Consider the following 26,182-nt stretch of genomic DNA (forward strand, 5'->3'; position numbering starts at 1 on the left):
CAAGGGACTCATTGTGAAAGCTATTCCCAGTGATGATGGGAACATACGTAAAGTGGAGGTAAAGGTTGCAAGGCAAGGCACCATAAACTTTGGTCAGACCCATCACAGAACTTGTCTTGCTTTTGCCCCTTGAAGATTGAACTCGTCGCCTTTCCTTGTTGGATCCTGAGTTCAAGAAGAAAAGTGATTTGAACTTTAATCTAGACTATTTGAGGCCTGAAATTGCAGTTGTTATTGTTGCAATATATGCATGTTCCTCTTTTATGTCTTTCAGGTCTTGAAGACAACAAGCAAATCACAAAATATTTATTTGCATTTGAATAACTATCATAGGATTATATAGTGGTATTTTACAATACCAGACGGGGAGTGTGCTGTTACATCAGCCATAAAGTATTATGCAGTGCATATTGTGCTGCCACCATGTGGTTGTTTGGGAACTACAACATTTATGTTAATTTGTTTAGCCAACTCCTCCCATTTGTGACGTACTTCCTGTTTCTTCTTAACCCTGAATGTTCTATCACTTCTGGGGCACCATTCACATGTGGTCTCCTCTCATGGTAGCACCATTACTGTCTTTGACCTTGAAATACCGTCCATTTCATCATCTACTACATCTTGTCTGCTGTAATCTTCTGTGCATACAAATAAAGGTCGTTGTGGATGTCGTTTCTCTTATTCACTTTCTCTCTTGCATTCTCTTTTACCTCCTTCATTCATCCATACTAGACATAATTCTTTTTTTCCATTTGATCGCTTATTCCCTTCACTTTCTGCAGACTGACCATTGCTTCAGAATTCGAGACCCTTCTTGGATTTTCTAGATTTAAGCATGCTAGGACGACAGAGAATGAGGTGGCTGGATGGAGTCACTGAAGCAGTAGGCGTGAGTTTAAATGGACTCCAGAAGATGGTAGAGGACAGGAAGGCCTGGAGGAATGTTGTCCATAGGGTTGTGATGGGTCGGACACAACTTCGCAGCTAACAACAAAGGACCTTTGTCTCTAGTGGGCACAACCATCCCAGGAGGCAACCTCAGACTGCATATCAGCAACAGTTGCATAGCTTGATGTACTCCAAGTTTCAAGAGGAGGGCCCCTATATTACTTTCTCAGTCCCAGCACAAACTACTTTTCTTTTCTGTTCTGGCTGCCTCTTGGCCCTTCGGATTATATATAATTATTATTGGTTGATTGTTAATATTTAACCTCTGCATCTTTAACTATTGTAAGTTCACTGGCCCTTACTTAAATTTGAGATACCATTCAAAGTTTATTCAGGCAACTCAAACTGAGGATTCTTGAGGAAACAGTGCTTTAATTGATCAAAGCAAACAGCTGAGTTACAAACAATTTGGAACCCTGTCAGACTTACATCCAGAAGTGCCACACCTTAGAAAGTTAGTTGCATTGCTTTATAAACTTTGTTAGCCAATGAAAATCAGACAACAGAGCCATTACATGATAAGTGTTTAGAATGTGGCTCAAGATCCCAAAACAAACAAAGTCACTTGGAATTCCAGCAACAAAGTTTTATTTAAAAAGAAGCATTTGCAAAGGCTTGGTGAACTGAAACACACACACAGGAGTTCAGTCACACCTTAAACAGCTGTTTGATACAGTTTTATATCCTGCTCCCGATGCAGATTCCCCCCTCCCCTATCACACTCAACGCCCCTTCCCTAATCATCCAATAAATTATCCAAACCGCCTAAAACCACTGTCCCTCTCATGTTCCAGGAAGCTCCTTTGTACACATCATATCTATCACCATCTAATTTTCTATTAACAAAGCTCGGCTCCTATAGTTATTTCTGTATTTCCTCTGCTTGTGGTTTAGGTTAGCTACAACTACTTGTCAGAATTTATGACTTTCAGGTGGCTTCTTCTATCGATCTTTAGACTCATTAGAAATTTCTGAATAATCTATTCCTTTCATAAAGAAGATATCAATCATTTGTGTACACTCCCTTATTCCTTCCTTCAGTACATCCCATACATGTAGATGTTTCCCACACTTGTGTGAAATTTGTCCCTGACACAAATGCTGATTATAGAAGCGAGATAGAAGTAATTAGGCTAAACAATTTCTTTTTGTTCCAGTTACAGGACCCTTCATTCCTCCCTTTTTAATTTTGTAACAGAATGCATTCTGTTACTTGGTGACCAATGACTTATATTCCTTTGTTATAGTCAGAACATTGGCTGGCTTATGGGGTTTATCACTACTTACAGAGGATGCTATGACCATCATCCCTGAGATGGTAGAAGCAACTGTTCTTTGGATAACAGGAATCAAACATGGCAAAACCAGAAGACCTCAAAAAGCTAACACAACCAGAACTTTGCCAATCACCAAAGATCTCTCCAAGCCAGCTTGCGTCCAAGGCATCTGTCCAGGTTTCTGAAGAAGCTGGGTGTATTTCCTCAGCATGCAGGCAGCAGTGTGTAAAAGGAAAGCCAGAAACCCCTTGTTCTGTTCCCCCCTCCCGGAGCACAGACAGACAAGCAGGCACGACTCGCAAGAGTTAATGCTACAGACTTTAATTAATTGCCTACTGATAAGGCCTTGGCAGAAAATAGGCTCGTTACCTCAAACTTCAGCTGGAATGAGATAACGTCTGTTCGAGAGGAGGGCCCCAGAGAGGGAGGCCTTGCCAGTTCCTCCCCATCATCCTCAGAGTCCTCGTCCTCGGTTAGGACAGGCGCGGGGATCGGGGCCACAACGCTATCCCCCACCGCAGGGTCTGATGGTCGGGATTCGGTCGAGATGGGAATTGTTCGTGGAACACCCGCCCGAGGTCAGGGGCACGAACTGCGGAAGCGTCGACCCAGGAGAAGTCTTCAGGCCCATACCCCTTCCACTCGACAAAATATTGGAAATGCCCCTTAAGCCACCGGGAGTCCCGAATACTGGCCACCTCATACTCTGCTGAGCCGTCCTGGCCGGGTGTAGGTGGTGGAGCAGGAACCATCAGGCATCGGAGGGAACACGAGTGGCTTCGGGGACCAACAGGGATTGGTGGAAGACTGGGTAGATCCGCATGGAGCACGGGAGGGTCAACCACTAGGCCACAGGGTTGATGACCGCTTCAATCAGGAACGGGCTGATGTATCGATGGTCCAGTTTCTTTACCGGTCAGTCGGTCGGGAGATGCCTCGTGGACAACTACACTCGATCTTCAACTGCCAGCGGTGGCGTTGCCCGTCGGGAGCGGTCGGAGAACCATTTATAGTCCTCCTTGGCCTGGATCAATTGGCGCCGTACCAATTGTTGGGCTGCATGCAACTCAGACAGGAAGTCCTGGGTCTCAGGAACCAAGGAATGAGGGAGCCAGAGGGATGAGCCGAGGATGGTACCCCACATTGGCATGAAACGGGGTGGTCTGGGTGGAGGTGTGTTGGGAGTTGTTAAAGGCAAACTCCGCTAGGGAGAGGTAATCGGCCCAGTTGTCCTGCTGCTGGTTCACGAAACAGCGCAGGTACTGCTCCAGGATGCCTATTACCTTCTCCGTCCCCCCATTGGTCTTGGGATGGTGTGCCGACGACAAGCACACCTGCACCTCCATCAGGCTCTTCCAAAATTGTGCCGTGAATTGCACGCCGCGATCCGACACTACCCTGTCTGGCAAACCATGGAGACGGAAGACGTGCTGCAGGAACAACTGGACAGTCATCCGGGCCATTGGCAGCCCACGACATGGCAAAAACTGCGCCATTTTCATTAACATGTCAACCACCACTAGGACGGTGGTAAACCCTGAGGATGGCAGCAAGTCTGTTAAGAAGTCCATGGAGATTGCTCCCCATGGTCTCTCTGGCATTGGCAGGGGTTGGAGGAAGCCAGGAGGTGCGCCCGTGGTGGTCTTTGCTTGTCGGCACGGCACGCAGGGCGTCACGTACGCATGTACATTGTGCCATACCCAAGGCCACCAAAAGGTCCACGTCACCAAATTGAGGGTTTTGAAAAACCCAAAGTGCCCCGCTGCAGGGTTGTCATGACACTGTGTCATCACAAGGGTTCAAAGCGGCCCCGTGGTACATAGAGTCACCCCCGATGTCTCAGCAAGCCCTCCTCCAAAGTCCAAGGGGACACGGGACCAACCTCGGCCTTTCTCTTCTGCGACCAAACATTCAGGCACTGTGCCTCCCGCACCTGAGCCCGCAAGTCCGCCGGCTCATGGACTGCAGCCAAGGATTCCGCGGGCAGCACCATCCGTGCGGGCAGTGGGTCCTTGGTGCAGAGGTACTCCGGCTTGTGGGACAGGGCATCTGCCCTCTGGTTGTGACCGCTGGGGATGTAGGTCACACGAAGTTGAACCGGGCGAAAAACAAAGACCACTGGATCTGCCGCTGGTTCAACTTCCTGGCCATCTTCAGGTATTCTAGGTTCCAATGGTCCATCCGGACATCCACCTGGTGTCGGGCCCCCTCGAGATGATGCTGCCAAGCCTCGAACGCGGCCTTGATAGCCAAGAACTCTTTTTCCCAGATGGTGTAATTGCGCTTGGAAGGATTGAGTTTCCGTGAATAGTAAGCGCAGGGAAAAAGAGTGCCGCCATCCACCGGGGCCTGCAACAAGACCACCCCAAGAGCCACGTTGGATGCGTCCATCTCCACGACGAAGGGACGGTTCGGATCGGGGTGCCTCAGGACGGGTTCCGTGATAAAGGCCTTCTTGAGGGCCTCGAACGCCTGTTTCTGCGGGGGACCCCACTGGAATGAGACCTTCTTCTTCAGGAGCTGGGTTAGCAGAACTGTCAGCGTAGCGAAACCCGGGATGAAGGTCCGGTAGTAGTTGGCGAACCCCAGAAGGCGCTGAATATCCTTCACTTGACGGGGGGTTCCCAACTACATAAGGCCTCCACCTTATGCAGGTCCATGGCGATGCCTTCGGAAAAGATGATGTGGCCAAGGAACTCTATGGAAGTCTGGAAGAAGAGACATTTCTCCAGCTTCGCATAGAGTTGATGCTCCTGAAGGCGCTGCAACACGAGGCGGACGTGCTGCAGATGGCTTTTCCTGGACCGGGAGTATATCAAGATGTTATCCAGGTATACCACCAAAAACCTGTCCAACATGTCCTGAAAAACATCGTTCATCATATGTTGAAAGACTGCTGGGGCATTTGTCAGCCCGAAAAAAGGGGTTAAAAAGAATTCAGTTAACCTCTCTGCTCTTTTCAGTCTTACTGTCCAGTTTGACACAGAATTGACAATTAAATAAAAAGCTTCAAACATGAGCTTCTCAAATCCTTTCCTCAGCATGCAGGCAGCAGTGTGTAAAAGGAAAGCCAGACACCCCTTGTTTTCACAAAACTTTCTTTTTTTTAGATAGTATTTTATTAATTTTCTAATTTTACATTTAAGTATTTAAAAAGCAACGTGGTGGGTAGGTTAATCAATAGTTCAATAACATACAAAAATCTTTAGTACAAACTTCAAGTTATAACATTAAATATTTCCTCTTTTTCCCTTAATATCTACTATCTCGTATTTAAGCTACTACAGTTCTTATTATATCAACTAACTGAAAACATCATTATTACATTTATCAATAAATCTTTACCTTATACATATCTTAATTACTTTTACATTCACTCTTTATAGACTATCAATGTCCTGTTATTGATTTTTCCCAATTTTTAGTTTTCCATCAATATTCAAATTTAACATTTGATATTTTCAATTCCCAGGCTTTAGGTAACCAGTTTCCCTCATCTCAATTCATAACAGAATCTAATATTCAAAATAAACATCTTATCTTTTTGAATATAGTCTTGTTCTATTTCCTAAAAGCTATCTATTTCCCACATTAAATCATCTCATTAATAATACAGTATCCCCTTTAATAAATCAATACCATTATATATATTGTCTGGGTTAATCAATAAAGCAAACATATTCATATTTTTTTCTTTTGGGTTTAATTTTTTAATAGTAAACAAATCCTTACTTTCAACTAATTTCCAATTTTAAATTTAATGACCCAAATTCCCCTTATCTCAACTTCTCACTTTAACCCTCTAATTGGTAATATGAAATCCCCTCTAATAAATCAAAACCCCAATTTTCTTCAGCCTCGTTCTGGCTTTCTTTCTTTGCCAACTAGCCTCCCATGTCAATGCTTTTAGATAATCAAATAGATCTCCCTCTATTATTATACATATTATTTGAAATAAGGGAGATCATTTAGTTGCCAAATATTCAATTTCTTTTATTGTTTAATTAAATTAGTCCTTCGATTGACTATCATGTCATCTCATTTTTCTTATCCACTTTTTCCCTTGCCTTGCGTTTCATTTCTTTCTTCATTCATCCTTGTTTCATTCATCCCTCTTAATCCTTCTTTTTCTAGTTTATTGTTTATTACATAGGGAATACACCTCAGGAAGATGTGCTTGCAGGGAGGAGACAAGATGGCGACACATTAGCAGCTCCTGTAATAAAAGTTCTGGCTTGTGACAGGCCTTATCTCTTCTGGCTTACCTCTATGACCCAAAAATTGTCATTCAGAGGCAAGAATCTGGACTAGCCACAGCAATGATACTAGGACCCATCAATCCATAGATCAGGAATGAACAGAGAAAAACTAAAGTACTAATTCTCCTTTAACTGCAAGACCTGAAGATTCCAATGGTTTGAAGAGATTCTTCTGGATTTGTAGGTGACAATGCAAGAGGGGGAAAAAGAGAGATTTAGCTACAATTAGTGAAAGAAAGAATGTAGATGGAGAGAAAAAAGGGTTTAAAAAGAATTCAGTTTACCTCTCTGCTCTTTTCAGTCTTACTGTCCAGTTTGACACAGAACTGACAATTAAATAAAAAGCTTCAAACATGAGCTTCTCAAATCCTTCCAAAAACTTTCATGTGTTAATACATTTTTAAAGCAACTAAAGAGTTTAATACATGAGTATAATACATGACTCGAACATAACCACAGCATTGATATTTAATTTTATTTTATGTTTGTTTTGGGAATTGACTTCTCACATCTGCGCATCATGTTATGGGAAGTAAGAGTATGGTGTTGGCCGAAGCCCTTTCCACACTTCATTCATTTATATGGCCTCTCTCTCGTGTGGATTCTTTTATGGGAAATAAGATGACCCTGTCGGGTGAAGGCCTTCCCACACTCCATGCATTTATAGGGCTTCTCCCCTGTGTGAATCCTTTGATGGCATGTACGGCCACCGCTTGTCCTGAAGCCCTTTCCACAATCCATGCATTTATAGGGCTTCTCCCCTGTGTGGATTCCTTTGTGGGAAATAAGATGACCCTGTCGGGTGAAGCCCTTCCCACACTCCATGCATTTATAGGGCTTCTCTCCTGTGTGGATTCTTTTATGGGAAATAAGATGACCCTGTCGGGTGAAGCCCTTCCCACACTCCATGCATTTATAGGGCTTCTCCCCTGTGTGAATCCTTTGATGGCATGTAAGTTCACTGTTTGTCCTGAAGCCCTTTCCACACTCCATGCATTTATAGGGCTTCTCTCCTGTGTGGATCCTTTGATGGGATGTAAGTTCACCGTTTGTCCTGAAGCCCTTTCCACACTTCATGCATTTACAGGGCTTCTCCCCTGTGTGTATCATTTGATGGGATGTAAGTTTATTGTGTTGACTGAAGCCCTTTCCACATTCCATGCATTTATAGGGCTTCTCTCCTGTGTGGATCCTTTGATGGGATGTAAGATGACTCTGCTTGGTGAAGCCCTTTCCACACTCCATGCATTTATATGGCTTCTCTCCTGTGTGGATCCTTTGATGGGATGTAAGTTCACTGTTTGTCTTGAAGCCCTTTCCACATTCCATGCATTTATAGGGCTTCTCTCCTGTGTGAATCCTTTGATGGCATGTAAGTTCACCGTTTGTCCTGAAGCCCTTTCCACACTCCATGCATTTACAGGGCTTCTCCCCTGTGTGTATCATTTGATGGGATGTAAGTTTATTGTGTTGACTGAAGCCCTTTCCACATTCCATGCATTTATAGGGCTTCTCTCCTGTGTGGATCCTTTGATGGGATGTAAGATGACTCTGCTTGGTGAAGCCCTTTCCACACTCCATGCATTTATATGGCTTCTCTCCTGTGTGGATCCTTTGATGGGATGTAAGATGACTATGCTTGGTGAAGCCCTTTCCACACTCCATGCATTTATAGGGCTTCTCTCCTGTGTGGATCCTTTGATGGGATGTAAGATGACTCTGGTTGGTGAAGCCCTTTCCACACTCTATGCATTTATAGGGCTTCTCCCCTGAGTGGATCCTTTGATGGACTGTAAGATGACTGTTTGTTCTGAAGCCTTTTCCACACTCCATGCACTTATATGGCTTTTCCCCTGTATAGAGTCTTTTATGGGAAATAAGAACATTGTGTTGGGTGAAGCCCTTTCCACACTCCATGCATTTATATGGCTTCTCTGCTTTATGAGTCAATTGATGGGATGTAAGATGACAGTGTTTCCTGAAGCCTTTTCCACATTCTATGCACTTAAATGGCTTCTCTCCTGTGTGGATTCTCTCATGGGATACTAGATTACCATGTTGGGTAAAGCCCTTTCCACACTCCATGCATTTATAGGGCTTCTCCCCTGTGTGGATCCTTTGATGGGATGTAACTTCCCAGCTTGTTCTGAAATCCTTTCCACACTCCATGCATTTATATGGCTTCTCTCCTACGTGGATCCTTTCATGGGATGTAAGATGACCTGGTTTCCTGAAGTCCTTTCCACACTTCCTGCATTTATACAGCTTTTCCCTTGTGCTTATCCTTTTATAAACAGTCTTATTTCCATCCTCAGTGCATTTATTTGGCTTCTCTCCCATGTGAAATCTTTTCTGTGACATAACTGAACAATTTTCTTGAGAAAGTGTGAAAGTCCAATTGTAATTTTTTCCATTGTCTTTTGATATATAATCTTGTCCTTTGCCTTGGGATAGATAGTGCTCATTTATATCTGTTATGTCTTTGAATAGTCTTAAACCTTTCCCAATGTATTTTTTCTTTATTTTTCCTCGTTGATCAATAAAGTCCTGCATCTGAGCATCAATGGAAGATGAGCTTTCTTTATTCCAATTATTTGAAGTGTTTCCTTCCTGCCTTTGGAATCCCGTCTGAATTGCAGGCTTCTCCATTACGTCTCTTTGTTTGAACACTTTCATTAATTCTCCAGCGACTTTATTGTCATTCTCATTATCACCTTCAAAGGAAAAGAGAAATGAAAGTGATAGAAATGTTAGGGAAAAAGATCACCCTGTCAGAAATCATATTACAGATAATCCCTGAGTTACAAACCTTCCGTTAGCGAACATTCGAATTTATGCAATAATCACCCAGTAGTGTTTACGAAAAACTCCTGAAATTACGAATGTTTCCACTACGGCAGTCATTCACCCTTACGAATGAATGCAGTAGCACTGCAACATTCACCCTAGCTATTTCCTCCACCCACCCACCCCACTCTCCCTAGACACTAGGCCTTTGGATATGCACCTTTGCTTTCTTGGCTGATCTAGGCCTTTGGTGCTTTCATAGAAAATGGAAGCCTAAAGTAACGCAAGATCACGTGCGGTCAGTAATGTGAGATCTCACACTACTGATTTCGAATGATCTCACAGTAGTTTAGGCCTCTTTCTCTTCAACAGAGAATGGAAGGTTCTGATTGCCTCTGGAGGCCGAATCTTGGCATCAGAGGCCTTTTCCAGGCTGCTGCTGCCCAAAAAGGAGGCCAGGGGATCTACAGGAGTCCACCGGCAGAACAGAAGCCAGGGGCAGTGGCCATGTGGCTCGAGTTCAGGGTGGGGGAGAGCAGGAGATAGGCACCACAAGCATTGTGAGAAGTCGGGCACCCATTCTCTGCAAAAGAGGATGGGTGCCTGAACTCGCAAGATATTACAGCACACAGGAGCTTCCATTGACTCTCCTATCCTTGTAAAGCAGGAACCCGGCAGAGAGGAGATGGATCTTTCAACGTAAGTCAACCTGCCACGGCAGAAATGGAAGTGGAAGCATGAGATATCTTTGTGAATCATGGAGGCCTTGGGGGCCTGTTCCATCACTAGGCCCTCCATGGCCTTCCCCTCCCTGAGATACTTCATGTGCAAATAATGAACCGCCTATTTGCCCATGCATTCAATTAGCAAATATGTGGGTGAAAGAAGGTGATATTCTTCGAGGTACAAGATTTATTCCCATGAATTTTTGAGTTACGAATGGGCAGTCTCCATTATATTTGTAACACGAGGACTACCTGTAATTGCCTTCAGGTATTTTGCCAGATTCCAATATATTGTATATTTGTATAATGGTTTGGTATAGAAATGATAATATCACTATTCGTGAGGCATAAAAACTTGTAAAAGGCTGTGCTGGACCAGTATGTAACTCTGGTCCATTATGTAGCTAGATTAGGAATTAAGAACTGTGTTAGAGCATTTAGCATTTAAAAAGTTAAACGCTGTCTCCTTAAGAGATGGCCTCTGGGAAATGTAGTCTAGTTGTTAGTCCTATATCTAGTCAGTGGGAGGAGCTTCAAAGTTTATTACAGGATGTCCTGCATATGTGCCACGGTGTCTAATCAAGCATCATGCAAGCATCTATTGGCATCCGTAACCATGCCTAGCTGAGATGGGGAATTATTCCTTTTTTACCTACAAGAATGGACAGATATGACTATGACCGGATGTATCTACTGCAAAGTAAGTCCCTGCTTAGAATTCCTGGACAATAAATATTTGTTTAAAACCATTTTTGTGGAGTTTATGCTGTCTGGATCAGAACTATAATGCATCTCGGTTCACGGTTCCAGAATAAAGCCATTAAGTCAAAAAACGTGAATGGCAATTCTTGATAGGACTGATACAGATGCATCTGGGCCAAAATATTTCAAAAATGTTTGGTAAAGTTTAGTATTACTGCAAACCAAGGAATTACTTTGTTACTAATATGTTTAAATAGAAATAGAAAAACAAATAAAGATTGCCATTGACCTATTTCCTTCGCAGGAGCAGTGGAACAGCATGACTCTTCCTTCTCCCTCTGAAGAGAGGATATCTATTTGGAGATGATTTCATAAGAAGTAATCCGTGGCATCTGACTACAAAGTGTCTTCCTGAACTGCCTGACTGCAGAATAGGAAACCCTTACCAAGAGAGGCCACGTTCTTATAATTATCCAGCATGACTTCCCAATGCAGCGTTTTTTGGTGAGGATCCAACAGAGACCACTCCTCCTCTGAGAAATACAAAGCCACCTCCTCAAAGGGCAGAAGACCCTCCTGAAAGGAAAAAAAGTACAGAACAGATTGAGGAGGGACTATAGGATCTATCCTATTGTTTAGAAATTCCCTAAGCAAAGCTATGAACTAAGGTAAATGGCTATGCTTAGTAGGATTCCATAGTTTAGGTGAGAAAGTGGACAGAAGAAAAAACTTTTGATTGAAGATATGTTTTAGACAGGTTTCATCAACTTGAATGATTTTGTAGGATTTTCAGTGCAATTCAGTTACGTAACCCCAATTTCCTTTTGGATCAACCTCAGAATCCTTCTGGATTTACCAAATATCCAGCCAGCCAGCCAGGATCAATTCATCCATCCTCAATCAAAAAGCACTCAGTGTCAGGAGACAATCAATTAGCAGGTGGCCCTTGGAAAACCCACCAATCAGTGACACTAACTTGTTTAACATGGGTTTAAAGGCATAACTATAGAGGCAGGGATTCTTTGTAGAATTTTTTTTTTATTGAAAAGTTTTAAAATACAATTTTCCTTTAAAAAACCCCCCTTCCCCCTCCCTCCTCCCCCCCTACCTCCCCTCCTCCCCCCTCCCTCCTCCCCCCCCCTACCTCCCCCCCTCCCCCCCTACTTCCCAGAGCTGAATACAAGGTATATATATAAAAAAAAGCAAACCTAAGCAACCATATACTAACAACTATAAATTCTAAAATCCATCACTCTCTAGCTTATATAGGATAAAACAAACCTTAACAATATTAAATATATATAAAAAAAACTAGAATAAGAAAAGGACACTCTCTAGCTTATATAGAATGGAACAAACCTTAATAGTATTAAATATATATTAAAGACAAAAAAAAAGGAAAAAGAAAAAAAAACCCCTTCTCAACCCTATACTTATCCTAAATAAACTCCATCCATTTTATCCATTCCATGATATAACATTCTTACAAATAATTTTCCAAATTAACCAAGGATCCCAAATCAAAAAACTTTAAAGTCAACTCTTCTGTAATCGGCCGTTCCTCTTCCAGTACCACATCTATAATTATTCCAAACACAAAAAAAAAGAAAAAAGATTGCAAACAAAACTTGAACCTCCATTTGAGAATCTTCTGTATATTCCCCCAAACTTTAATCCAAAAAAGCTCACCCTTTCCACAGAACCACCAAATATAAAAATATATTGCGTCTACACCCAAATCTTTTCCCACCTCCCCTACTTGACTACTTGACTATATCGTAAAAGTTCCATAGACTTCTGCAAATCCTGCTACTTTCTCTTCTTAGATCGTTTTGCAGCAGCACGCGTCACCCTCTGTTTTATAGATTCATCCGACGAGGTTGTATCTTGATCTCCTCCAACACCGTTGTCTTCTATCTGACCATCTTCGGCCTCTTGATGGACTCCTTCTCCAGATCCCTTTCCAGCTTCCAAAAGTGTTAATGGCGTTGCATTTAAAACATTATTGTAGAAATCACGCGCTTGCATCACAGTAACCAAACGGTACTTTTTACCTTCGTGCGTCACCATCAACCCCACTGGGATCTCCCATCTGAACCTTATATCTCGCTGCTTGAGCTCTTGCACAAGAAATGTAAAATCCTTCCTTCTCCTTAGAATCTTTGGAGGAATTTCTTTTAAGACCAAAACTTCTTGATTAGCAATCATAACTTTAGTATCATAAGCAGCTTGTATAACTTCATCTCTAGTTTCCCTTTTTGCAAAATATACCACCACATCTCTAGGCAACTTTCTCTGTCTGGCAATCCATGAATTCACACGAAACACTTTGTCCATGCCTCCTTTTATTTCAGATGCTGGCTGTTTCAACACTATTTCAAAAGCCTCAGAAACCAGCTGCTTTAGATCTTCCTTAGTATTCTCCTTTAAGCCTCTAATTCTAATGGCAAACTGCATCTGGAAATATTGAGCAAGACTCAGTTCCTTTTCCATTTTATTTTCATTCTCCAATACTTTTGCTTCTAATATAGCATTCGTTTGAGTCAAGTCTTCTAGCTTTTCCTCCAATTCTTCCACACACCGAGCCACTTTACACACTGAAGTCAAGATGTCTACCCTCATCGCTTTGAGCTTCTGTTCCATCCTCTCCTCCATTCTCTCCTCCAATTTCTCCAATTTCTCCTCCATCTGTGCAAATCTAACATTAATTGATTCCAAAATTACCTGGGTATGTTTTTCAAGAGCATCTTGTAAGTCCTTTGATGTCAATACATCAGGAGGATGCAGCGCCTGCAATAATGATTGTTGCACGGGAGAAGTTCCAGCACTCCGAAGAGTTTTAGGGGGTGGTTTAGCCGCCATCTTTTACCAAATATGACGCACTTTCACTTCAGATTTGTAATCCAAAAAAGTCCATCAAGCTGGAGAGTAAAACATAGTAATCCTCTTTACCATTTCCTCTTGTATCGCTCTGCCTGCTCCTTTAAACCATAGTCATTCCTTCAGGCAGGGGTGGTCGCAGACGGCTGGCTCTGCTCCAAGAAGTCAGGAGCAGAGGCGACGGCCAGCTGGGAGCAGCCCAGGCTACGGGGGAGTTCAATCCTTCAGCCGCCCAAGCCATAAGCTCAGGCGGCCCTGGAGAACTCTACCCCTACCTGGGAGCTCGCCCCCTCCTCTTCTCCCGAGGAGGGGGCTTCGGATTCGCCCGAACAGCTGATCGGCGCTGTTTCGGGCGAAAAAACAACAGCTGAGCCGCGGGCAGCCCGGGAAGGCTGCCTCCGTCGCCGCGGAGCCACCGGAAGTCCCAGGATTCTTTGTAGAATTTTATGAAGTGGCTAAGAAGGAGCCATCCTATTCATCCTCAACGCCTTCATGAAAGAGCTGGGAGAGATCAGCCATGGATCTGTGTTGTGTGCCATCAATATCCAGAGACTCTGCCCCTCCTTCGATTGCAAGGAAACTGCTAGTAGTCTGAGCCATTGACTCGACAGTAAATAAGAAAATGGAGAACATTTTTTGAGGAAGGCATTTCTTAGCCTTTGCAAAGCTGGATAGTTTGGCCTCCAAATCCAGGCACAAATCAGGGGATTAAAAGGTATTTTGCAAGCCAATAGGGCCTTGATTATATGCTCTTTCAGAACAATTTTTATTTGGAGGCATTTTTATATGGCCACTGTCCTGGGATTTTAAAAATCTTTCTTCTTAATCACGTATTTTCTTATCAATGATTGTAAATAAAGCTTTTAAAAATGTTAATATCCTGGTGTGAATATTTAAATACTTTTGAGGATCCTTGCACAAATGCAACTCAAAGAATTACACAAATAATGGGTGCCATGAAAATATCTGTAAAACATTATTTACTGAAACGTTGGGAGAATAATTAGGGGAAAGAGTTTTGTTTTTAAAGTAGTAGTCTTAAAAAAAAATCCTAAAAAAATCCCCAACCAAAAGCTGAGGAGACAATGGAAGAAGACAGTAGAGATAGTCCTCAACTTACAACAGTTTTTAGTGATTGTTCAAAGTTACAACGGCACCAGGAAAAATGGCTTATGCCCAGTTTTCACACCCACGACTGCTGCAGCATCCCCGTGGCCACATGACCAAAATTTGGGTGCTTGACAACTGACTCATATTTATGACGGTTCCAGGGTCCTTGGGTCATGTGATCACCTTTTGTGAAGTTCTCAGAGCAAAGTCAATAGGGAAGCCAGATTCACTTAACAACCATATTACAAACATAACTGCAGTCATTGACTTAACACATGTGGCAAGAAAGGTCGTGTTGTTTAGCAACAAAAATTTGGGTTTCAATTGTGGTCATAAATCAAGGACTACCTGTACTATGTACATCAGCTGATTTCCCGAGGGAAAAGGAAAATACAAATCTAGTAAATTAATATTCTTCTGTTACCTGACCTGGAGGTTCAATCACGGTTTCCGTTCCCCCAAAACAAAGAGTCAACTTCCTTCTATTCTTCCCTGTGAGGGAGATAGAATTTCAAGAAGCATAATTAATGAAATGCTATAGAAGGGAAAACACAGAAGGTAAGAAAGTTAGGATTTATCAGAGGAGTGGAAGGACCTTATTATTACCTCTTGAGGTGTCCTGATTTGGATCTTCCTGAGAGATCCTCCTGAAAAACAGTTCTTGAGGGACATTTGAAGGATGCCTCATTCTTTCAGGATCTCTGATGTCCATTGTAAAGGACTTGACATAGTATGAAGGAGAAAAGCATTAATGGTCATCAAACATCATGAAGTGGTTTTTTACTGCAAAGCACTCAGTATCATTTAATTAGGCTGGGAAGTAAGAAATAAATGGCTCTGCAAAAATCTTTCTTCTAGAAAGGATAAGCAACTATAGAAAGATTAGTAAAGCATCTCCACATAGTATGAATGCCAGGGAACTCTGGTAAGGAGGTATTAAGAATTTGAATATATTGATCCAATGGCAAAGAATTTTGTGTATAATATAATGCCTGAACAACAGGAAGATATTTGGGTGAAAACTTTAAAATTTAAAATTTCTATTAAATTATAATTTGGAACACATTTTTTATAAAATGATGTATCAATTCTATTTAATGCGTGATAACTGGCCAAAGATGTATAAAGGAAATTCAAATACATGATCAAAATATAAATGTAAACAAGAAACCTTTTTCCATTTTGGTGGACAAACCAAAGAAATACTGGTGTAAGATTTATATTTTACTGCAGAAGATTCTCAAACTGGGTATAAAAACAAAACCAGGGACTTTAATAGACAGAGATTGAAACATAATCTCAAACTTTGCTGTTTTATACAGTATGTTGAGAGCATTAAGAATGCTTTTTGCACAAAAACGGAAGGATACGTTAATTGCCATAATGGAGAGGTTGCTGGAAAAACTGACGGAACTAGCAGAGACGGCAAAATTAACTGCTTTAGTTAAAGAAAAAAACACATCCAACCTTGTTTCTACTTGGAAATCACTTCTGGATTTTTATCTTGGGATAAAAAAAATGAAATTTAGTGTTTCTTGTTATAGAATGACTAGTTCCAGTACATATTAAGGATGGAAAAGTAGACGTCGGAGGCTGTAATGTTACCATTTTATTTGACTGCGGGGGAAACTTTACCTTTACCTTAAAGAGTCAAAGTCAATTATTTTCCTTTTCCCCTTTCCCCTATACGTCTTTCTCTTCAATTCCCCCCAGTTCCTACTATTTTCTTTTTTTGGTTTTATATCTTGATAAGCTTAATGATATTTTTAAAAGGAAACAAAAATTTGAACTTATTATTATATTCAAGTCCTTCTGGGCTCTCACCTGCAACTCAGCCTGCTCCTTCTTCTCCTCTGCCTGGCTCAGGAGGAAGCCTTCCACCAGGGCCACCGCCTGGGAGCTGCTCTCTGCTCCACACTCCCGCACCCAGCTCTCCATCTGCAGGGGCAGAATGGCCAGGAACTGCTCCAGAACAACCAGGTCCAGCATCTGCGCTTTTGTGTGCTTTTCTGGTCTCAACCATTGGCTGCAAAAGTAGTGCAGTCGGCTGCAAAGTCCTCGGGGACCCTCATCCTCCTGATACCGGATGCTCCTAAAATTCCAGGACTGAAGTGGGGAAAGGATTGTTCCATCGTCCAGGATCTTCTGGCCAGTTCTTGCCCAGATCTCCTCACCGATTCCAGACTGAACACTGGAAGGGCCTTTTCCAGTTCCCCCACTTGCTAAAGGAAGGCACGCCATTCTTTCTCCGTCCTGTAACACAAATCCAAATGAGTTCAAGGAAACCAAATTCTTTTTCATTCATAGCAATGTTCATCTAGCCATGGGAATCAGAACATGCCATTAACCCTCTTTGCCAAAGAGAAAACTGTAGGAAGAAAAGTCTCTATCGTGGTTCCTCCAAGCGGGGAATAAACATGGCAACTGCTTTGGGAAGAAGGTTCTAGTTTATTCCCCGCTTGGAGGAACCATGATAGAGACTTTTCTTCCTACAATTTGGCACCCCAAGATGGGACTCCAAGCTAACCTCTCCAATAGACTGAGACTGGTAAGCCCATCCTGCCGGCAGCAGACCCCTTTGTGTTTGTGGATGGATTTTCCAGGCCCTGCCCATGTGGAGTCACGGTAGTAAATGGAGTTTTGGGTTTGAGCTCAAGGGCTGCTTTGGAAAGAAGGTGAAGGTGAGTACCTCTAAATTTTAACTTTAAAGCCCAGGGGGGTAAAAGAAATGTATGTTTCTGTGTGTGTGAGTGAGAAGACCCTTTTTCCAATCACAGTTGGATTTTGCTCCCTTTGGCCTTTCCTAGCCGCAGAAAGGATCTGTTCGAGTTGCAAACCCTGGAAAGTATGGGGGTTTGCCCAGAGCGCAGGACCTTTTGTTAAGGAAAAGGGAGAGATTGTGTGGAAAATGGAATGGAATGAGAGAATTGGATTTGGGCAACTAGCTGGTTAAACCCTGTAAGCAAAGCAAAGCAAAGTTAGGAAATTAAGCCCCGGGCAAGGAGCGTCCCTTACCTCTGGAAAGCAAGCAGAGGTCCTCCCAGACATTTGAAGTCTGCAAACAGTGGTGGTGAAAAGTGAAGGTAAAGCCGGTAAGAATGTCTCGTACCTTCTGCAGGGGAGCAGAAGGTCCTCGACAGACCCCTTTTTGGTCTGAAACCATGGTGGTAGATGCCTAAAGGAGCGTCCCAGTACTCTGTGAGGGATCCAGAGTGCTCTTTGGGTCCCTTTTTGACCCAAAAACTGTGGAGGTAGGCGGAAGTCTCACAAGGAGGCTTCAGTGCGCCAAACCCGATAGAACCAAGGGGGGATTCTAGTTACAGGGTCGAGATAGGCTTCCCGGTAAAGCTTGCTTGAGGCCTGGGATGGGAATCAGCTACCCGTTTAGGCAGGTATGAAAAAGAGATAGGTAGAGAAATTATATATATAAAGAAAATGGACTTTGCTAGGGCTTTGCTGGGAAACCAATTGGCTAAATAAAGGTACTCAAAGGGAAAATAAGAAATAGTGCCTCTCTCTCTCTCTATGCAACCACGTGGTATGTTTAAAATATGTGCCTTCCCTAATTTATCTGAGATTTATGGTGGGAATGACTAGGATGTGTAAAATTAAGACTTCTGTTTCGTTTTCTGTTCTCTTGTCTTTGTGTGTATATGTGTGTCAAAGTCTTTGTGTGTGAGGTAAATGTGACTGTCTCTAATCCAAAGAGAAAAGAATGTTAAACTTCTGCTAGAAATTCTTCTTAAAATAAGCTACCAAAATGAAAATACCCTCACTCTGTCTGTCTGGCCAACAGACAGTGAAGAAAAATGTGTTTGTTTGTTTGTTTTTCTTCTCTTTCTCTCTATGTACTCTTAAGAACAGCCCAAAGTTAGCAGGAGGGAATGTTTTTAAGTTCATCTGCTGGAAAAGTTTCACTCTTGCATTTAATAAGAATGATAAAGTTGGAAGGGACCTTGGAGGTCATGTAGTCCAACCCTCTGCTCAGGCAGGAAACCCTATGCCAACTTTATCAAATGCCTTACTGAAGCCCAAGTAAACTGTATCAACAGCATTCCTCTGGTCCACTAATTTTGTCACTTGGTCAAAGAATGCGATGATAAGATGTGTTTAGCATGATCTGTTTTTGACAAACCCATGTTGGCTTTAAGTAATGACTTTGTTTGCCTCTAGGTATTCGTTGATTTGTTGTCTGATTGTCTTTTCCAGAATCTGCCCAGGTGAGGTCAGGCTGATAGGTCTGTAGTTTCCTGGATCTATTTTTTCTTTCGTTTCTTCTTTTTAAGAGGAAAAAAAAGGGAACTACATCAGCTCTTTTCCAGTCCTCTGGTAGTTCCCTAGTGCTCCAGGATGGAACAGCCTTACTTGGATACTGGCTAACATTAATTGGACGTTACAAATTACAAACCTGGATGCACTGAATTAAGAGCTAAGGCAGGAAACAACTCTTGAAAATGGGCAGCCAGTGGTTAGGTACAGAGGCAAACCATGGCTGTGAAGATTTTTGGGAGCAATGTGCAAATCTGACTGGAAGCTAAAGGTGACATCCAACATTTGAAAATAATTGGCACAGAATATTGGTAACTATAAATTTCTTTTCCACCTAATTTTTGCCCTGACTTTTTAGAACTTTATGGGCAGGAATCTTTTTTCTGCTACCTCCATTAGTGTTTTTCTTTTTGCATTAACAATTTAAAGTTTGCTTACCGAGTATCCCTGATCAGACCAATTTTAATCTTGTGCCAGTAAGTGTGTCATTCACACACTTAGGGCACAAAGGGGGGGGGGGGGTTGTGGGAAGTCAGCTCCCCAGAGAAGGAAATATTAAAAGGGCAGGAAAATATATTTCCTAAAAGGATCTTAAAAAGGCAGAAAAGCATGCCCAGTTTTTCTTAATAGCCCCAAGTCTCCCTCCCCCAAGCAGAAACCAACTCTATAGAAATGCAGATATAAACCATTCAGGGAGGTTGAAACTAAGACTTCTAAAATCTACATACCCCTGCCCCAGGGAGGTGGGCTGGGACAGACAACCAGCAAGAATCCTAGAGTGGCACACCTAGGCTCAGGACAGAATACAAAGCTTGAGACAGGAAATAACTCCAGACAATAGAGTCCAGGGGGTGTAAAAACCCACTACCCACATGTGCTCACCCCTTCTTTTCCTGTTGGATCCATTTTTCTGTCTGCCTTTCCTCTGCAATAAACTACAACCTTCTTTCCAAAGCAGTTGCCATGTTTATTCCCCGCTTGGAGGAACCATGATAGAGACTTTTCTTCCTACATTACTTTCTCTCTAAAGAAGATTGCATCTCTCTGATAGAAAATAAATTCCAACAACTAGAAAGTAGTGGATTGGATCGTTCATCGATACTCCTCCCCATAGAAGGAAGTATTTTTCTGGCCTGGTAAACTGATGACATTAATCAAGAAGATTCAGTATATTTGGCATTTTGGATCATTTCTATATTGCTTTTACTCACAAGGAAAGACTTGCTTTTTAAAAATATAGATCTACATTTACCTATAAGCAGGGTTCACGCAGCATACAAAAACTCAGAACTGGTTAACAAAGCATGAACATTCAGTTCACAAAAAATGTAATGCCATTCAATTGCACCTGGATTAGGATGCTCCATTTCTCTTCCTTCACACAGGAAGGCAGGTTCACACAATGTGTCCTAAGCACAAAAAGGTCAATCAGATCCAGGGGCTCAGTTCACATGAAACACAAAGGCTTAAATGCACAAAGCTTAACATAATCATCTGTTTACCCTCCTAAAACAAATTGAGCTGCAGAGGAGTCGAACCTAGTTTACTGTCATCCAGCACAGAGTGAGAACGTAGGCATAATCTTTTGCATTTTCAAACCTTTTCTTATTTCCTCCTTGAGATTTGCCATGCAAGCTCTCCCACTACCCAGGAAATAGGGCGTGTAGGACTATTCAGGCTCCCCCCCTTTCCTTTCTGGCATCTGGATTTCTTCCTGAGGGCAACGTACGTGGTCTAGACTAGCACACACAGAGAGAAACATACACACAAACACAGACAAACAACCCCCTTTGTCACCTGTGCCTCTTTCCTTCAAGACTTTCTTGCAGCCTCTTTAACCGCCTGCGAAGTTCAAACTGCGAGTCCAGCATCCTAGAAAGGCAAGGCTTACTGACGTCACTTCCTTCCCAACCGGCCACAGCGGCCCAACACTGAAGTGCGTGGAGTCCCTTTCTCTTTGCAGAGGCCGCCCTCTGGTGGATTTTCTGTGAATGGAAAGCGCTCCTGGAACAAGGAGAGACGGAGCATTTCCCATGCGGGGGCAGGAGGGGGCGCTCACGTTTCCCTTGATCAGGAAGCCGCCTCAACCTGCTTTAGGCAATGTTACACTTCCGAAGAGTGTTGTATTTAAAGCTTATGGTCACTCACACTCTCACAGCCCTGGGAAATAGGCAGTTTCACCCACACACTGAGGGACAAATCGTTCTTTAAAATACAGGGAGACTGAATTTAAAATAACAGACGTTTACTGGTACAACATATATATTTGTTCTTTTTCACAAGTACACACACACATCCATGCTCATCCATACTGACCTAAGTCCTTCTCGAGTAGGCTGGCTGTCACTAGCCAGAGGGACAGAAGCTGCCAGCTGCCAACTCTAGATGAAGAGGAATTCAAAAAGTGTTTGTACTTCAGGATCTTTTCCCTCCAAAAAATTCCTTGCTTTTTCCTGATTCATCAGATGACAGTTATTCTTGTTGATTTTCAAGCCTGGTAGCTATTGGTGGGATTTGGAGAGAGCTTTCATCTCAGCTCTTGTCCAATTTCTTTTGTCTGGATTGAGTGATATTTTTACTTTCTTTCCTTAGTGACTTAGTTCCTTCTTATCTGTTGCTAAGATGAGAACTTGGGATGCATCTCTTCCTTCTTAAGTTCAAGAGCCCTCCCTTCACACTGGAAGAATCTGGCCACTTATCCTGGCCCTTTCTGGATCTCTCTCCTTTAAGAGTTCTGCGCAGCTCAAATGCTCAAGAGAGTGAATACAGCATCCTAAAGACGCAAGACCCGTTGATGTCAATGCCTTTCAATCTCCCCTCTGGAAAGCACCGTGTGGCGTTCGCCCTCCAGTGGCTCAATGATGGAAGGCCATTGTGTTGCCTTCTCTTTGCAGAGGAGCCCCTGGTGGATTCTCCGTGCAAGGCAGGTGCTCATGTAAAGCGGGAAGAAAAGGTACATTTCCCATGAGAAGCGAGGAGGAAGGAGGCTGATGTCCGCCCTGAGCAAGAAGCCTTGTGAATCCATGTGCTTTTGACAATATAAGACTCCTCTCCAAATATCTATTTTTAAGAACGATTCTGTAGAAACCACACCCCTGAATAAAGGTAACGGGGGGATCAAAGGAACAGACACAAAATGGAATATAGTGTTCCTTGTACTCAAGAGGGTCACAATAATGCTCTCTTTGTTCTGCATCCCATAAAAGAGATCAGTGGGAAACTTGACAGGCTTTCAACATTCTGTTATTATATCTCACAACAATATCATAGAGCTCCAATAGGCTTTGTGGTGCCCAATTCTTGGCCTTGCTTGCCTGAAAGGGCTGGTACCCTCCCATTGAAGAGATCCTTCAAGGAAGCAAACTGTTGAGCTCCTTGGCAATCACTTTCTGGCCAGGTTGCAATGTAGACATTGCAGTAGTTGCACTTATGCATCATTATGGAAATATCTGTCGAGAGAGATATCTATTCTGTGTGTGCTCCGTGGATGTCACAAAGGTGCTTTTTCAAGAGGCAGCTGGACTTTCTTCTTTTTCTTTGGAGACATTTTGCTTCTCTTCCAAGAAGCTTCTTCAGCTCTGACTTACATATTATCATACCTAGTTATAGAGCAGGATGGTGGCTCAATGGTTAAGACATTAGGCTTGTCAGGTGAGAGCATAATGGTGCTCTGTGACACCATGCTGGCCACTTGACCGCAGAAATGTCTTTGGACAGTACTGGCTCGATGGGCTTGAAAACGCTGATGAGCACCGCCCACCTACCAGAGTGAAATCCACAGGGCCTCCTGTACCCAGTTAATAAACACGTCTCTAGGGAAAACTGGTGATGTGGTGGAATTGCTGACCTAGAGATTAGATGGGAAGCAACAGAAGGGTGATCTCTGTAAGATGGAGTAGTTTTGAGTTTATAGGGCTCATGATTCCAGGGAAATTTCATCTTTGGGTTTGATGTATCAATTCAGAATTTAGAGTTCTACCTCCTAGACTCACTGGGTGGTCCTGTTCATCAATTTTTAGCTAATTGCAATATGGTTTTTAATAGAAGTTAGGTTGCACAAAGATGAGAAAATCCATCAGAAGTGACGGCCCTCGGAGATGTAGGCAAAGGAACCTGGATGAGACATAAACTACACAGCAGGACAAAAAAAAAATTAGGCAAGAAGAACAATCTGCATAACAGGGTTTAAAATTAGTTGCAATCCGAGTAACTTTCTCAGTATAATTGACTTCAACCTTCAACTATTAAATTTCTTTGGTTCTTGTTTAATTAAATAACAGTCCTCCCATGGATATGTTGTGATCTCGTTTTGTGCTGTTACATCAGCCATAAAGTATTATGCAGTGCATATTGTGCTGCCACCATGTGGTTGTTTGGGAACTACAACATTTATGTTAATTTGTTCAGCCAACCCCTCCCATTTGTGATGTACCTCCTCTTTCTTCTTAAGCCTGAATGTTCTATCCCTTCTGGGGCACCATTCACATGCTGTCTTCTCTCATGGTAGGACAATTACTGTCTTTGACCTTGAAATACTATCCATTTCATCATCTACTACATCCTGTCTCCTGTAATCTTCTCTGCAAGCAAATAAAGGTCCTTGTGGATGATAAAAAGGTAATTTCTGGGAGTGCATCTCACTTCAGACAATACCCTCACCACCATGAAGTAAAGGAGAAGCCTCTTGACATCATCCAGGCATCTGATGATATCCCCATCACATGTGATGATAACTTAGGCAGCACAGTGTTTTATGCCACACATGATGACAACAAAATAGCCATGTCAGTTGAAGACAGAGAATTCATCAACATAATGGACACTGAATTCTCCAAATATGTCTAACAGCTGGGTTGCACCATTACCTCTTCATGCCTCAGGAGAAAGCACAGCTGAGGTCTTCAATCTTCAAGATCCTGACAACGATCCAGAGATTTGTCCTGACATCAAGACCCTTCTCACCAGATCTGAGCAGAGAGCCATCATTGACTGTCAATGCTTTGAACAGTTCTCCAACTGGACAAAGCTTGTACGCATTATTGCAAGGTTAGTCCATATTGCACAATGCTATCACACCAAATCTAGTGACACTGAATGTCAAGGCTGGCACTTCTGCCAAAAACCTCTCTCTGCAAAAGACAACTGCCTCTGGAATCGATGGAAGATGGAGTGTCTTTCTCTTTTGCAAGGACGCAGAAAATGGCAACATCAGAACCCCAATCTCCAAGTTGGAGACCTTGTTCTGCTCAAGGACCAACAAGCTGAAAGAATTGAATGGCCCAAGGGACTCATTGTGAAAGCCATTCCCAGTGATGATGGGAACATACGTAAAGTGGAGGTAAAGGTTGCAAGGCAAGGCACCATAAACTTTGGTCAGACCCATCACAGAACTTGTCTTGCTTTTGCCCCTTGAAGATTGAACTCGTCGCCTTTCCTTGTTGGATCCTGAGTTCAAGAAGAAAAGTGATTTGAACTTTAATCTAGACTATTTGAGGCCTGAAATTGCAGTTGTTATTGTTGCAATATATGCATGTTCCTCTTTTATGTCTTTCAGGTCTTGAAGACAACAAGCAAATCACAAAATATTTATTTGCATTTGAATAACTATCATAGGATTATATAGTGGTATTTTACAATACCAGACGGGGAGTGTGCTGTTACATCAGCCATAAAGTATTATGCAGTGCATATTGTGCTGCCACCATGTGGGTGTTTGGGAACTACAACATTTATGTTAATTTGTTCAGCCAACTCCTCCCATTTGTGACGTGCTTCCTGTTTCTTCTTAACCCTGAATGTTCTATCACTTCTGGGGCACCATTCACATGTGGTCTCCTCTCATGGTAGGACCATTACTGTCTTTGACCTTGAAATACCGTCCATTTCATCATCTACTACATCTTGTCTGCTGTAATCTTCTCTGCATACAAATAAAGGTCCTTGTGGATGATAAAAAGGTAATTTCATGAGTTCTGCTATCTGGCAAAGGCTATTAGCAGTGATAGTATCCACTTATACAGGCCAGGCACAGGGGTCTCAGCAAGGTCTCATCGTTAAACAACCGTCAGAGTCGTTTCTCTTATTCACTTTCTCTCTTGCATTCTCTTTCACCTCCTTCATTCATCCATACTAGACATAATTCTTTTTTTCCATTTGATCGCTTATTCCCTTCACTTTCTGCAGACTGACCATTGCTTCAGAATTCGAGACCCTTCTTGGATTTTCTAGATTTAAGCATGCTAGGACGACAGAGAATGAGGTGGCTAGATGGAGTCACTGAAGCAGTAGGTGAGTTTAAATGGACTCCAGAAGATGGTAGAGGACAGGAAGGCCTGGAGGAACGTTGTCCATAGGGTTGTGATGGGTCGGACACAACTTCGCAGCTAACAACAACAAAGGACCTTTGTCTCTAGTGGGCACAACCATCCCAGGAGGCAACCTCAGACTGCATATCAGCAACAGTTGCATAGCTTGATGTACTCTAAGTTTCAAGAGGAGGGCCCCTCAGTCTCAGTCTCAGCACAAACTACTTTTCTTTTCTGTTCTGGCTGCCTCTTGGCCCTTCGGATTATATATAATTATTATTGGTTGATTGTTAATATTTAACCTCTGCATCTTTAACTATTGTAAGTTCACTGGCCCTTACTTAAATTTGAGATACCATTCAAAGTTTATTCAGGCAACTCAAACTGAGGCTTCTTGAGGAAACAGTGCTTTAATTGATCAAAGCAAACAGCTGAGTTGCAAACAATTTGGAACCCTGGCAGACTTACATCCAGAAGTGCCACACCTTAGAAAGTTAGTAGCATTGCTTTATAAACTTTGTTAGCCAATGAAAATCAGACAACAGAGCCATTACATGATAAGTGTTTGGAACGTGGCTCAAGATCCCAAAACAAACAAAGTCACTTGGAATTCCAGCAACAAAGTTTTATTTAAAAAGAAGCATTTGCAAAGGCTTGGTGAACTGAAACACACACACAGGAGTTCAGTCACACCTTAAACAGCTGTTTGATACAGTTTTATATCCTGCTCCCGATGCAGATTCCCCCCTCCCCTATCACACTCAACGCCCCTTCCCTAATCATCCAATAAATTATCCAAACCGCCTAAAACCACTGTCCCTCTCATGTTCCAGGAAGCTCCTTTGTACACATATCTATCACCATCTAATTTTCTATTAACAAAGCTCGGCTCCTATAGTTATTTCTGTATTTCCTCTGCT

The 26,182-nt window shown here is 42.6% G+C and overlaps 1 protein-coding gene across 1 annotated transcript in view; it reads right to left on the reverse strand.

The window, feature by feature from the left end:
• The window catches only part of LOC310634801 (uncharacterized protein), a gene marked incomplete at its 3' end in the record, with an annotated part of 44,896 nt that extends 24,095 nt beyond the window's left edge, over positions 1–20,801 (reverse strand). Inside the window, exons 1-4 of the mRNA XM_083353337.1 lie at positions 20,755–20,801; positions 16,513–16,941; positions 15,295–15,409; positions 15,113–15,180 (exon numbers count right to left, since the gene is read on the reverse strand). Coding sequence (XP_083209463.1) covers positions 15,113–15,180; positions 15,295–15,409; positions 16,513–16,929 — 600 coding nt within the window. The 5' untranslated portion in view covers positions 16,930–16,941; positions 20,755–20,801. The remainder of the gene's footprint in view (positions 1–15,112; positions 15,181–15,294; positions 15,410–16,512; positions 16,942–20,754) is intronic.
• Between the last annotated feature and the right edge of the window lie 5,381 nt (positions 20,802–26,182).

This window comes from Vipera ursinii (assembly GCF_947247035.1).
Source record: "Vipera ursinii genome assembly, chromosome: 2".
Taxonomy (NCBI): Eukaryota; Metazoa; Chordata; class Lepidosauria; order Squamata; family Viperidae; genus Vipera; species Vipera ursinii.